This window comes from Cynara cardunculus, assembly GCF_001531365.2.
Source record: "Cynara cardunculus var. scolymus isolate 2C chromosome LG 1, CcrdV1, whole genome shotgun sequence".
Classification (NCBI taxonomy): Eukaryota; Viridiplantae; Streptophyta; class Magnoliopsida; order Asterales; family Asteraceae; genus Cynara; species Cynara cardunculus.
The window spans coordinates 6725652-6739361 of record NC_037528.1 but is presented as its reverse complement, the minus strand read 5'-3'; the positions used below and the strand labels follow the sequence as shown (position 1 = coordinate 6739361).

Here is a 13710-nt window from a genome sequence, read left to right as displayed (position 1 = left end):
GAAAGCTAATGAATCGATAAAAACAGAAACCATTAGGGTAGACAGTAGCAGTAGATGATACCTTGAATCGAGAAGGATACCTTGAATCGAGAATGAACCGGTATCGATTAATATGTAAACAAGGAGGTCAATTTAGGAGGGAAAGTGAGCTCTGAGTCGTCATGTTGAGAAGAAAAACAATTGATTATCATGGGAAGAGAAGCTTTGGCGAAGTAAACCAAGAGGATGTAAAAGAATTAAGAAGTTGTACATGTGCTTGTGATATTTTAATCAAGACTGTGTGCATCAAAAGATAGTACCTTAAGCGTTTTAGGTTGTTTTTATAACTTTTCTCAAATCTGGTAGTATAGATGATCATAGGGTATTAACGAAACAACAAAACCCCATGATGCGTGAAAAAGGTTTTAATGGCAAAAATGTTGCAAGTTGTAACTCATTATAAGTGTTCTTCTCATCTTCATTGTCGTTACTCTCCTTTGATTTCCAAGTTTTGTTTCACGGGAGTTGATATACGAGTCCTGTAACTTTATAAACGAATATATCTCATTTGATTGTAGATTAAGATCTTTTTTTCGAGGTAAAAAAACTCTCTAAAGATCCAACGGATTTTCCTTAGAAATTTCTTTACCTCAAATTTTAAATAGGATAAAATATAACAAACTTTGTCGATAAAAGTTCAAATCTTCATACTTCACATCTATTGTATCTAATAAACGGATTTTCAGCGTATATGACATCAGTTATGTAGCAAATATCGATGTAGATCAAGAATTACAATAATACTTATGTTCTATTGAACTCGAAATAGACTTGAAAGAAACCATTGACATACAATCAAAACAGTTTCAGATATGAATTATCGATATAACATAAACCATTGAAAATACTGAATTTCAACTACATTTCCATCTTTCTACTTTACTAAAAGCTACACCCAAAAAGCCATAAAATAGAGGCCAAGCAAACTACATATGCAGAAACACACCAGAAGAAAAACTGTTCTTCTTGTTGGTAAGTTAATCAGAGATTTCTTCTATTCATTTCGTCACCTGCCCTATATAAATCATTGCACGGTTAACCCTAACTGTGGATGCAAACGGGGATTTCATAAAGAAAAAAGAACGCGAAAGATGCTTACTTTGCTAGCCCCTACCTCCAAAGTGGCTTAATCTTCAAATCTGATCTTCTTTGGTGCAGGCTCATTACTTCCCACCTGTTTATCAGATTCAGTAAAATAAGTCATGGACTTCAACGGGAAACATATGTGAAGACCGTTGATAAGTAAGGATCAATAGATTCTTACGATTTCTGGGTACTCGTAGTCAATACCAGCAGCTTCAATCTTCTTGCGCCTTCTCTGGTCCCTTTTCAAGATTCCATCTACCAACTTCCTGTGCTCTTCAAATGTCCTTTCCTGAATCCATCAAATTAAAGTTAACCCAGTGTGGCCATATACAGCATAAAGTCAAATCTGAAAGAAAGACTTCTTGAACGAAAAGAGTGGCATATATTATACCTTGTTTTGACGTTTACGTTCGATATGAACCCAGTCCAGAGGTTTGTAATAACGATTAACACCTTTCCACCTATAAAAAAAGTTCCCAAGTAAAACAACCACCCATTACCCACTTGTAACACAATCAAATGCACTACAAACCGACATTTTCATCCCAAATCTTGTATCTAACCGATACCAAAAAAAAGCAGAACAAAAATCAAGCTCTAGATACAATTGTTCCAACAGGCACTTGAAGAAATCATATAGATAAGTTTCTCAACATGAACCACTGTTAAACTAATGTCACATGTTTATCTGTTCACTATGTCAACTATGAAGATCATCCATCTCAATCCCAAAGGTCTTCAATTGCTGCATGATAATATCCATGTGTAATTGGGTATGAAACACATCAATACGCCAGTAAGCAAAAAGCAAACGTTCTATGAAATCTCCAGCCAATAAATAACAAGACCACAGGACACAGAACAAACAATCCAAGCACATTATGTTAGAATTTCTAATGCTTACAGCTTGGGATGAACACGCTCAGGAGGAACGAGCTGTACTTGCAACAAATGCTCAAACAAGAGGTAGTTGTGCATGGTTTCAGCAACAATCTTTGCCACCTGAACAGATTGATAAATAAGAAATTCAGGTCTCCCAAGAATAAACAGAAAATATGTAGTCAAAATATAGGTTGAATAACGTTCAACCTCAGGAGACGCAAACTCAAGGAACCCAAAATGCTTGGATTTTCCTGTCTGGTAAGAATAGACAAAAGGGCTACGTTAAATCAAAGAACATCTATACGATTTCGTAACATAATTATACATAAGAGAAAACAAACAACGAACACATTATTTTTTCATAACATGGTACCAGAAACAACTTCAAAACTACACTTTTGATGTGAACAAGGTAAAGATCTAACCTTCCTGTTCCGTGCAATTCTTATCCTCTTGATTTCTCCAAATTGCTTGAAAAAGGCTACATGAACAATGCGAAAAAAAAGCCATGTTAAAGCAAGTCATAGTTTGTCATCCTAACAGATCTTCCAACATTCGAAACAGCTCCTTTACCAAAATTTACCTTCCATTTCATTCTCGTAAAATCCATGAGGGATTCTTCCAATATACAACACAGCAGCTTTATTTTCTGAGTTTTCGATAATTGGCAGTTTTCGAGCTGGACCACCCTCTAATGGCTATTTCGTACACATATAAACAAATACAAATCAATCAAACATTACCATCTAATCAAATAATCCCTTCATATCCAAAAAGAAGTGAATCCTGAAACTGGGTACTTTTCAAATTTCTATTTAGGACCTAACAACTTCGTTAAACTTTGTAACAAATACTACAAATTGGAATGGAGGTAATAAAATAAAACCTAAAACATGATTAGAAATATTAAACATGGTGCTTAAAACTCACCAAGAAATCGGCAGCTTCCTCTTTTCGAACAGACGCCGTCAACTGGGATGAACCCTTTTTTGCTTTCTTCATCATCGACTTTTTCGCCTTCATCCCCATCTTCAAATTCGACTGATATGCGGTGATGTAAATAAAACTGGGAGAGGTTAACTTTTGATATGAAAAAAGAAATCGGATATTAAACAAGAATATAAAGAAATTAAAAGGTGCGATGAAGAAACGACTATATAATGAGAATTCCTAAATACGTACAAACCTTTGCGTACGTTAATGGCGGAGAAAGAAGACGGTGGTTATCAACGAGGGTTCGCGGCGGCGAGAAGCGAATAGAAATAGGGAGTGTGGAGCTGTTGAGCCCGTAACCTATTTGGGTTTAATATATATTAAATAGCCAGCTACAAACCCTGAACTATGAAAGATTTACGAATTTAACCCTCTACTAAAATAAACTAAAATTATATCTATTATATTATTGTTCTTTCGTATCAGTCCTCGTACTTCTAATTTGCTTTCATCATTGGTCCTTGACCTTAATTTCCGTTAAATTCCTTTGTTAAGTGCCCACGTTCTAGTAACGAGAATTATTTTGGTCATTCAGAAACCCCTCCCTCTCCCCACTCCCATCTCGTTCATCTCCCTTCTCCATCACCTTCGAGAACACCTACCTCCAAAGCGAAATTCAAATTTGGAAACCACTATCTACTAATTCGACAAGCATGTACACAACAATTCCAACAAACCACGTATGCGAACGCAGGGTATGAAAACCATACACAAAACACATTTTATATCTCGGAAGGAAGTTTCAGAAAACCTTGATCTACTTAGAAACACTTCTTGTTTTTTGTTTCCCTTTTCGATTGCCTTCTTCTTTCTGGGTTTGTAAATCCAATCCAAGTTTTAGAAACGGGAATCTAACCAGTTTCACGTAATTTTGTGGGTTAAAAATTTGTAGATAACCAATTTTTAAAAGTTCGATGGTTTATTCATTCAAAATAGAACTGTCCATAGACTTAATAATTCAAAATTGGAAAATTCAATAGTTTTTTATTCAAAGAAAAAGTTCATGACTTACAAAGCCAAATATACCAAAAATAGATGCCCACAGTCTTGGATCCTTGAACAACAACATACACTTTGCTTCAATTTTCAAAATCAAGAAAAAAGGAAACAGGAAAACCAGCAACAACATGATCATAGGATCTGGTTTTTTATCAGATAATGAACCCCAAACCCTGAAATCTCAAACTTCTTGCAAGATTTTGCAGAAAAGCTACTCCTGTTTCCAGGATAAATAAGATTTCTGGTTTGACAGTTTATCAACACATTATGCATATCATTCAAACTAACAAATCTACAGAGAGATGGCTGTTGACAATTTGATGCATCCTCTAAACATATAGCTTTTTTCTAGATGAATTAAACACCAAGTTGATCGCAGAAAAAGAAATGGACAGAATTGACAAGTTTTGCGGTAATCTTGTTCTTGACTACGATGTATGTTTACATTTAATGAGCTATCTGCTTCTCATCAAACCTACAGAAACTGTACTTCAATGTGGGATGCAGATTTCTCCCTACGTCTTGCTTTTCTAATGAAGAAACAAAGTATGATGACTATAACTAGTAAGAATCGAATAAACCTGTTCTGTGAATTGCACTGGAATAGGCTCTTTGAAATCATAATTCCATTATAGAGTCTATAGATGCTCCAGAAATCGCACATCTCAGCCTTCTGGATAAAGCATTGTCATGGTCATTAGATGCTATTGGCGACACGGTGCCCACAAGAACAAAATTATCTTCGTTCTCAACATTTATTTCATGGACCTTGTGAAAAACATCTTGAAGTTCTTGTATCAGTGTCACATAGAAACGTTCGTCAGGAGGGACTACATTGATGACAAAAACACCATGATCATGAAGAACTGATCTAGCAGCCTGGAAAACGGGCTTCCTAACAATTTCCGGTGGAGGAGCACTAATGCCGGTTCTAGCATCACTTGAATCCAAATCCACCATCACAACATCAAATTTAGCATTCAAACAATCAATATTAACCTGCAAATCATGGGTGTCCCCTTTCGTTCGTCGGCTGGCAGCCTTTTCAATCAATTCGATAGCATCTCCAAGAATTAGTCGAATAGAATTCCTATCATTTAACCCAAAATACTGCCTTGCAACGCTTAAAACAACCTCATCGGCCTCCACTCCAACAACTTCAAACCCCAGTCGAGTGTTCAAGAAACTTAACAAAGCACCACCTCCAACCCCTAAGCACAAAGCTCTTGGAATAAACCCTTGTTTCATCCGCCGATCAAGAAGTGAAACAATCAAGAAAAGACCAGAAACCATAGCAGTCAAGTATGGCTGAATCAAAACCCCTGTATCAACCCTAAACTTCACTTCGTTCATTTTCCTCAAACTTGGCAAATCTAACCCCAAATTACCCACGACATTACCAACAGTAGGAATAAGAGGGATCTCTGATTGTATCAAGTTAGGCATTCTTTTAAACCTCAACCTCCTTCTCAAATCTTTATTGCAATCAACGTTACTTTCCACTTCAACATCTTCAACAAGAAATTCACCAACAAAGGGACCCACAGATCTATTTATAGTCACACGATACAGCGTAGTATCTTCATATGTCAAAAATACGGGTTCGGGCAAACCATTTTGAAAACACTCTACGGGATGCAGAGCGATTACTAATGGTTTCAGTTCATCTTCTAATTTCTCCTTATCGACGGTATCAGTAACCGGAGGGCGGACATAAATGGAGGGTTCTGAATTAGGCGGGGGATTATTACCGATAAGAACCAAGCGGGAGACGTTGGAGAAGTTGAATAAGAGCTGAAAATGGCCGGATTCAGTAGAGAAGATCCAGTCTGATTCCCGGTGGCCCGGTACAACCATGGCGGCGATTAATGGAACATCACCATCAGAGGTGACGATTGGAGAATCAAGGAGGGCGACGCGGAGCACCGGACTGCGGAGATAGCAGTGGCGTGCGGTAGGGTGTGGAATAGGGTTTGGAATTGTGAAAGTGATGAACTGAGATGGAGTTAGGGTTTTGATTTTTGATGTGTCCAGCGACATTGCTAAGGGTTGAAAAAATCAGTTGCAGAAATCGAAACTGTCACAAAATCATCCAGAATCAAAAGTATACGTTTGATCTGAAATGGCGATCATCGCTGCCATTTTTACATAGATTCCTCAATTCCCAGAGCGCTCTTTCATGTTCCGTACCAGTTGAACGTAAGCCATCCCTATTGTTTATGTACTATGGTTAATGTCAGCGGTGTTTGTGATTGTTTATTTAAAATAATTTATGTTTTTTTGAAAAAATATTTATTAATTTATGTGCGTATCAAATCGGAGTTAAATAAAACAATGTTAAAATTGTAAATTGATAATAAGCAGTTTTTCGTAAGTCATGAAAGATTAACTTATCAAAAACAGTTTATTATCGGTTTGGCACCGGTATAAGCATTTTTTTTCTTATCCAAACACCAGAAAACAGCTTATCACCGATGTCAGACGGAAATAAGTTAAAAAACAGCTTTTATAAGCAATTCTAAACACCCCCTAATTTGAAGAATATCTCTTTTATTTTTTATGTGTTTTGAGTTTATTAGAGCGTATCTACATTTATATGTTACTATTGCTTTATCAAGAGGATTACCCATCAAATGTATCCATCTAGTAATATATTCTTTGAATTGAACGGCAGTTATAATATAACTTACGATTGTTGGCAAAAAATGTTATGGAGCTACAAACATGTTAGCATAATGATACCGTCGATAAGGAGAAACTAGAAGTCGAATTGAAACCATAAGTAATTGATTTGCATCTCGTAGAGTGTTTTCAAAATGGTTTGCCCGAACCCGTATTCTTGACATATGAAGATACTACGTTGTACCGTGTGACTGTGAGTAGATTTGTGGGTCCCTTTGTTGGTGAATTTCTTGTTGAAGTGGAAAGTAGCGTTGATAGCAACAAAGATTCGAGAAGGAGGTTGAGGTTTAAAAGAATGCCTAACTTGATACAATCAGAAATCCCTCTTATTCGTACTACTGGAAATGTTGTGGGTAATTTAGGGTTTTTGCCAAGTTTGAGGGAAATGAGTGAAGTGGAGTTTAGGGTTGATACAAGGGTTTTGGTTCAGCCATATTTGACTGTTGTGGTTTCTGGTCTTTTCTTGATTGTTTCACTTCTTGATCAGCGGATGAAACAAGGGTTTATTCCAAGAGCTTTGTGTTTAGGGGTTGGAGGTGGTGCTTTGTTAAGTTTCTTGAACACTCGACTGGGATTTGAAGTTGTTGGAGTGGAGGCTGATGAGGTTGTTTTAAGCATTGCAAGGCAGTATTTTTGGGTTAAATGATAGGAATTCTATTCGACTAATTCTTGGAGATGCTATCGAATTGATTGAAAAGGTTGCTTGTGGACGGATGAAAGGGGACACCCATGATTTGCAGGTTAATATTGATTGTTTGAATGCTAAATTTGATGTTGTCATGGTGGATTTGGATTCAAGTGATGTTAGAACCGGCATTAGTGCTCCTCCACCGGAAAGTGTTAGGAAGCCCTTTTTCCAGGCTTCTAAATCAGTTCTTCATGATCATGGTTTTTTTGTCATCAATGTAGTCCCTCCTGACGAACGTTTCTATGTGACATTGATACAAGAACTTCAAGATGTTTTTCATAATGTCCATGAAATAAACATCGAGAACGAAGATAAATTTGTTCTTGTGGCCACAGTGTCGCCAATAGCATCTAATGACCATGACAATGCTTTTATCCAAAAGGCTGAGGCATGTGATTTCAGGAGCATATATATACTATATAAAGGAAATGTGATTTCAAAGAGCCTATTCCAGTACAGTTCACATAACAGGTTTATTCGACCTGTTACTAGTTATAGTCATCATACTTTGTTATTTCATCAGAAAAGCAAGACATAGGAAGGAATCTGCATCCCACATTGAAGTACAATTTTTGTAGATTCAATGAGAAGCATATGGCTCATTAAATGTAAACATACATCATAATCAAGAACAAGATCCCCATAAAAATGCTAGTTTTGTCCATTTCTTTTATGACTCTCAACCTTCTATTTGATACATTCCCCACGAAAAACATACATGTTTAGGGGATGCATCAAATCGTCAACAAGCTTCGTTGTCCATAGTTTGCACGCTACTTTATAGTTATATCTATACTATCTTATAAAGCAAATTCAAAAAAATCTTAAAGTCTTAAAATACTAAATGACCAAGATACCATTTATATCACTTTTTCACTTTTTCACCCCCTCCTCACCTAACATACATTCACCCTCTCACAACCCATATTTTAAAATTATAATTTTAAATTTACATTTTATACTCCTATAATTAGTTAATTAATTTATTTTACGTCATTTACTTTTAAATGTTTCATTTTAAACTTTTATCAAATTAATATACATAATCGTATATCAATTAAAACATGTTTAAAAAATATATTTTTATTTTAACAAGTTACACTATTATAATCGTCTCGTTAATACCTTCGAAATGAGTCCAATATTAAATAGTTTTTGACATAATTATATTATATATATATATATATATATTGTAAAAAAATATTTTTTATATTTACGATTTATACTTTTATAGTTATTTATTTTTATATATACTATATATTTTGGGTTTAGGCTGTCCAAATTGCACTGTATAATATGTTCTAAATTAATATGTTTTTGGATTTTTTTGAAATATATATATATATATATATATACATGTATTAATTCAACCTTAATCTGAGTTTCTGGACAAGAAAGAGGGTAAGCAGTTGAAATTTCATTCTAAAACCAATTTTTTTTGTCTTTTCATGGCTTATGATCTATCAAATTTGTAGTTTTTTTTATTGGTTTTGAGTGTTTATCTTAAAACTCAAGTTTCTTGGTTCTTTGCTCTTGGTGTAAATCGAACACATTTGTGGAGTCGTWTAAATATGTTGGATTTTAAACTATCATACAATTTTTTTAATCGATAGTCTGTAATTAGATACATAACTCTTATTTATTCAAATTGTATTAGTAGGTAAAGATCAAGTGTAACATATATCATCATTAAATCTTATCTTATAAAACCAGTGGAACTTCAAAATCGTTAAATTCATGGCTCCCGCCGCATTGCGCGGGTACACAACTAGTTTATGTTTATAAATCAATTCTTATCAATACTACAATACTAATATAAACTAATAACTATTACTCAAAGAGACTATGATATCACTTTTCAAATTGTATTCGAGTGTATATTTCATTGTTACATTACATACTGATGAGAGTGTCATAGATTTAATTAAAAATCCCATTTAAGGTTATAAGTGAAGGATCGTGTAAGAAAAATAGTTAAAGTGAAAAACATAAAAAGAGATATGAACCCTTTGATCATTTTAATATCATGTTCACATATGAATTATACTTCAGAAAGGAATTGATCATGTGCATCTCGATTTCATTGGTGTTGACATTTTCAATTATGTTTGACCAAAGCGTGAAGATCTTTTTTTATGATTCTTGCCATAACTTCCATTGCCACCAGAACCGAACCCTAAGTTATATATCAAAATACATAATATGAAGAAATATGCAATATCAAATGACGATTAAGGAGGGAGAGTGGTGATTGCATAGGAAGAATAGAGGAGAGGCGGGTTTTGAGGGAAGAATAGGGTTGGGAATGTCACGGCTTAATAGATACAACAAACCCTAGACGGTGTCGTAAACAAACATTCAGATATTGTTTTATTTACGGCTATCGATACAGTTAAACGTATTAAATAAAAAATAAAAATGGCTTCAGATTTTGGGCTACAGAAAGTTGACGGTGTTCTTGAAGATCGTCGGAGATGTATCGCATCATCGACTCCTTTTCCGATCACCTAAAAAAATGTGCAATGCGTCTTTATTTTTTCGATATGTGATGCTATTTATGCGAAGGGAAAACCGCATTTGTTGGGTTCCGTGTACTCAAAGAAATAGATTGCCACGTATTGGGTTCCGTGTACTCAAAGAAATGGATTGCCACGTATTTCGTTCCGTGTGCTCAAAGAAATGGATTGCCACGTATGGGGGTAGCCCCAATAGTAATAAGCCTTAGATTTCCGATTGGGCCTTTATTTTTCTAGAATATAGAGTCTAGACTACTGAAGACATGATCAAAAACCGGCTCAGGTCGGGACAAATTGGTACCGAGCTGAAACACTAATAATTCGGACCGGTCCTGTTGAAAATACTAAGTCCCACTTGAGGGTACTTATAACCGGTTACGATAACTAGTCCCGGACCAGACCCAAACCTATACTATATTAAACAAAACTTTTTTTAATATTTTTTAAATTTTTTTTATTTAAATTAAATTTTTAAAAATATTTTAATATTATTCTAATACATTTTAAAATATCTAAATAGGTAAATCAAATACACAAAAAAAAATATGTTTTATTGTAGTTTTATAATTGGTTTTCAATCAAATACACTTAAAAGTTACATTTTGTTATAGTTTTATAATTGATTTCAATCAAATACACTTAAAATATTATGTTTTATTGTAATTTATAATTTGATTTTCAATCAAATACACTTAGAAAGCTATAAATACATATAAAAAAATTGAAAATAAATCGGGCCAATCTCAGGCCGGGCCTATAACCGGTCCCAAACCGTCGGTCCCGGTCCTCTGCCGATGATGGGCCGAACGGGCCCATTTGGCCATCTCATGTTTGGAAGATAGACGTGTACCATATAGGGTTGCAAACGAACCGAACGAACACGAACTGTAAACGAAGAAAAATCTTTGTGTTCGTGTTCGTTCGTTTAGAAATCAAGTGTGTTCGTATTCGTTTATGTTCGTTCGTTAACATGTTAAACGAATGGGCTAAACGAACAATAATAAATATTATTTGGATTCAATGTAAATAAATAAAAGATTATATATTAAATTTAATATATAAGCGAACGGTAAAAAGAGTTAAAGTGAAAAGCATAAAAAAAATCTTAACGATTTGATCACTTTTAATATCATGTTCACACATAAATAACACTTTAAAAAGGAATTGATCTGATGCATCTCATTGGTGTTGACATTTTCAATTATGATTAATCAAATGGTGAAGATATTTTTTAACGATTCTCACAATGACTTCCATTGCCAACGGAACCAAACCCTAAGTTATATATCTAAATACATGAGATGAAGAAATATTAAATCGTGCARTATCAAACGACTATTAACGAGGGAGAGCGTTAATTGCATACAAAGAATAAAGTAGAGGCGGGTTTTGAGGGAAGGATAGGGTTGGGAATGTCACGGCTTAATAGATACAACAAACCCTAGATGGTGCAGTAAACATACATTCAGATATTGTTTTATTTACGGAGTTAAACGTATTAAATGAAAAATAAAAATGGCTTCAGATTTTGGGCTACAGAAAGTTGACTCTGTTCTTGAAGATCGTCGGAGATGTATCGCGTCATCGACTCATTTTTCGATCACCTGTAAAAAATGTGGTATGCGTCTTTATTTTTCCGATATGTGATGCTATTTATGCCAAGGGAAAACCTCATTTATTAGGTTCCGTTCCGTGTACTCAAAGAAATGGATTGCCACGTATATGGGGGTAGGCCCATAAAGTATGATTGGGCTATTGGACATTGCTAGTGGTTCAAATAATAATAGCCTTAGATTGCCGATTGGGCCTTTATTTTTCTAGAATCAAGACTTTAGGCTACTGAAGACATGGTCAAAAACCGATCTCGGATTGAGATAAATTGGTATTGGGCTGAAATACTAACAAACTGGACCGGATCGGTACCGTCGAAATTACTAAATCCCAACTAAGGCTACTTGTAACTGGTTATGTTAACTGGTCCTGGGTCGGACCCAAACCGATACTATATTAAACAAAACTTTTTATATATTTTTTTTAAAATTCCTTTTTGATAAAAAAATTTTAAAATAAAATTAATGTTATTTTAATACATTTTAAAATATCTAAATATGTAAATCAAATACACTTAAAAAATACGTTTTATTGTAACTTTATAATTGGTTTTCAATCTAATACACTTAAAAGTTATGCTCTATAACCACAAGGGCGATGTTTGATTGGTTTGATCTTGATTCCAAATGTCTAAAGTACCAGGAGGTCACAAGTTCAAATCTAAGGAAAAATAAAAACGCCCCTGTGGCCACGAAGGTTCAAACGCGGTGACTCCGGGATGTCTGCAAAGCAAATAGTCTCCCTGCGATTAGTCGGCTCGCATAGCGGGTTGTATATCCAGATTAATAAAAAATATACGTTTTATTATAGTTTTATAATTGGTTTTCAATCAAATACACTTAAAAAAATTATGTTTATTGTAATTTCTAATTTGATTTTCAATCAAATACACTTAGAAAGTTCGGAATGCATATAAAAATATATATATATTTTTTTAAAAATCAGTCCAGTCTCGAGACGGCCCTATAATAACCGTCGGCCAGACCTTTGTTTTTGAATGAAAACAATAACCGTCGGTCCCGGTCCTCCGCCTGTGACGAGCCGGACAGGCCCATTTGGCCATCTATTTGTCTGGAGGATAGACGTGTGCCATAGTAGACGAACCGAATGAACACGAACAGAGGCTTGTAATGTTCGTTCGTCTAACTTAACCGAACAAACGAACGAATACGAACGGTAAACGAACAAAAATCTTTGTGTTCGTGTTCGTTCGTGTAGAAATCAGGAGTGTTTGTGTTCATTTATGTTCGTTCGTTAACATGCTAAACGAACATAAATGAATGTTATTTGAATTCAAAGTAAAAAAAAATAAAAGATTATATATTAAATTTAACATATAAACAAACATAAACGAAAGGTAAATTAACGAATGTTCACAAACATAAATGAATGAACGAGACTTTTGTTCATATTCATTCGTTTAACTAAACGAACAAAAAAAAAGGTTCATATCCATTCGTTTATTAAATAAGCGAACATAAACGAACCTCCCACCGAACGGTTTGCTGGACGTTCGGTTCGTTTACAGCCCTAGTGCCATATTTTTCCCGGTCTGTCATGGGACCAGTTATGAAATTTCTTAATATTCAAGACCGGATCTGGTTCTTGTTTACAGTAATGAACCATGACCACTTGTATGCATAGGGACTGATTTTTCTGAGTATTTATAAATTATAATTTAAGTTTTTTGAAAAAAAAAAGTAAATTCAAGTAATCAAATGCTTAAAGTGTATTTTAGTATCCAATTTCAAAATCATAATTATAAAAAAATTGAATAACATTTTTGTGTAATTTTATTTATAGAAGATTAAAAAAAAGGTAGGATTCATGACTAGGTTCGGCTAACAGACCCAAAATCAGCCCTAGAATTTTGGCTAGGATCAGGCCCGAAAGAGAAGATCATAGCTTTAATTAAAAATCCCATTTAAGGTTATAGGTGAACGACCGTACGAGAAAAAAAGTTCAACTGAAAAACATAAGAAGAGATCTGAACCATTTGATCACTTTTAATATCATGTTCACACATGAATTACATTTATGAAGGTAATTGATCCAATGCATCTCGATGCATATCATTGGTGTTAACATTTTCAATAAGGATTGATTAAAGGGTGAATATTTTTTTTTTATGATTCTCACCATAACTTCCATTGCCACCGGAACCAAACCCAAAGGGTGAAGATTTTTTTTTATGATTCTCACCATAACTTCCAT

At 34.5% G+C, this 13710-nt stretch overlaps 3 protein-coding genes across 7 annotated transcripts; 1 reads left to right on the top strand and 2 right to left on the bottom strand.

The window, feature by feature from the left end:
- Positions 1-807: 807 nt before the first annotated feature.
- LOC112514500 (uncharacterized RNA-binding protein C1827.05c) lies at positions 808-3292 on the bottom strand. Of its 5 annotated transcripts, none has more exons than XM_025121019.1 (10): positions 3194-3292; positions 2938-3048; positions 2591-2705; positions 2433-2488; positions 2215-2262; positions 2030-2127; positions 1517-1586; positions 1304-1414; positions 1139-1213; positions 808-1054 (listed from the first exon to the last, which is right to left on the bottom strand). In XM_025121019.1, the coding sequence occupies exons 2-9, from the start codon at positions 3034-3036 to the stop codon at positions 1166-1168; spliced, it is 645 nt and encodes a 214-aa protein (XP_024976787.1). In that variant the 5' UTR covers positions 3037-3048; positions 3194-3292; the 3' UTR covers positions 808-1054; positions 1139-1165. The 5 variants fall into 5 exon arrangements, with proteins under 5 accessions (XP_024976787.1, XP_024976803.1, XP_024976811.1 ...); XM_025121035.1 differs by having other exon boundaries at positions 808-1049; XM_025121043.1 differs by having other exon boundaries at positions 1154-1213.
- Positions 3293-4617: 1325 nt separating this feature from the next.
- On the bottom strand, positions 4618-6039 carry LOC112527783 (methyltransferase-like protein 13). Its single transcript, XM_025138587.1, has one exon. It carries the CDS (start codon positions 6037-6039, stop codon positions 4618-4620), a length of 1422 nt encoding a protein of 473 aa, XP_024994355.1.
- A 937-nt stretch (positions 6040-6976) lies between these two features.
- Positions 6977-7907, top strand: LOC112527766 (methyltransferase-like protein 13). Its single transcript, XM_025138563.1, has 3 exons — positions 6977-7285; positions 7380-7757; positions 7893-7907. Exons 1-3 carry the CDS (start codon positions 6977-6979, stop codon positions 7905-7907), a joined length of 702 nt encoding a protein of 233 aa, XP_024994331.1.
- The last annotated feature ends 5803 nt before the right edge of the window (positions 7908-13710 follow it).

Excerpts from the sequence above, each read along its gene's own strand:
- LOC112514500 (XM_025121010.1), bottom strand. The coding sequence starts at position 3,036 with ATGGGGATGAAGGCGAAAAAGTCGATGATGAAGAAAGCAAAAAAGGGT. Across the intron at positions 2,706-2,937 it reads AGGAAGCTGCCGATTTCTTG|CCATTAGAGGGTGGTCCAGC; the intron begins GTGAGTTTTAAG and ends TGTACGAAATAG. Across the intron at positions 1,415-1,516 it reads AACGTAAACGTCAAAACAAG|GAAAGGACATTTGAAGAGCA; the intron begins GTATAATATATG and ends TGATGGATTCAG.
- LOC112527783 (XM_025138587.1), bottom strand. The coding sequence starts at position 6,039 with ATGTCGCTGGACACATCAAAAATCAAAACCCTAACTCCATCTCAGTTC.
- LOC112527766 (XM_025138563.1), top strand. The coding sequence starts at position 6,977 with ATGCCTAACTTGATACAATCAGAAATCCCTCTTATTCGTACTACTGGA. Across the intron at positions 7,286-7,379 it reads TTGGAGTGGAGGCTGATGAG|GTTGCTTGTGGACGGATGAA; the intron begins GTTGTTTTAAGC and ends TTGATTGAAAAG.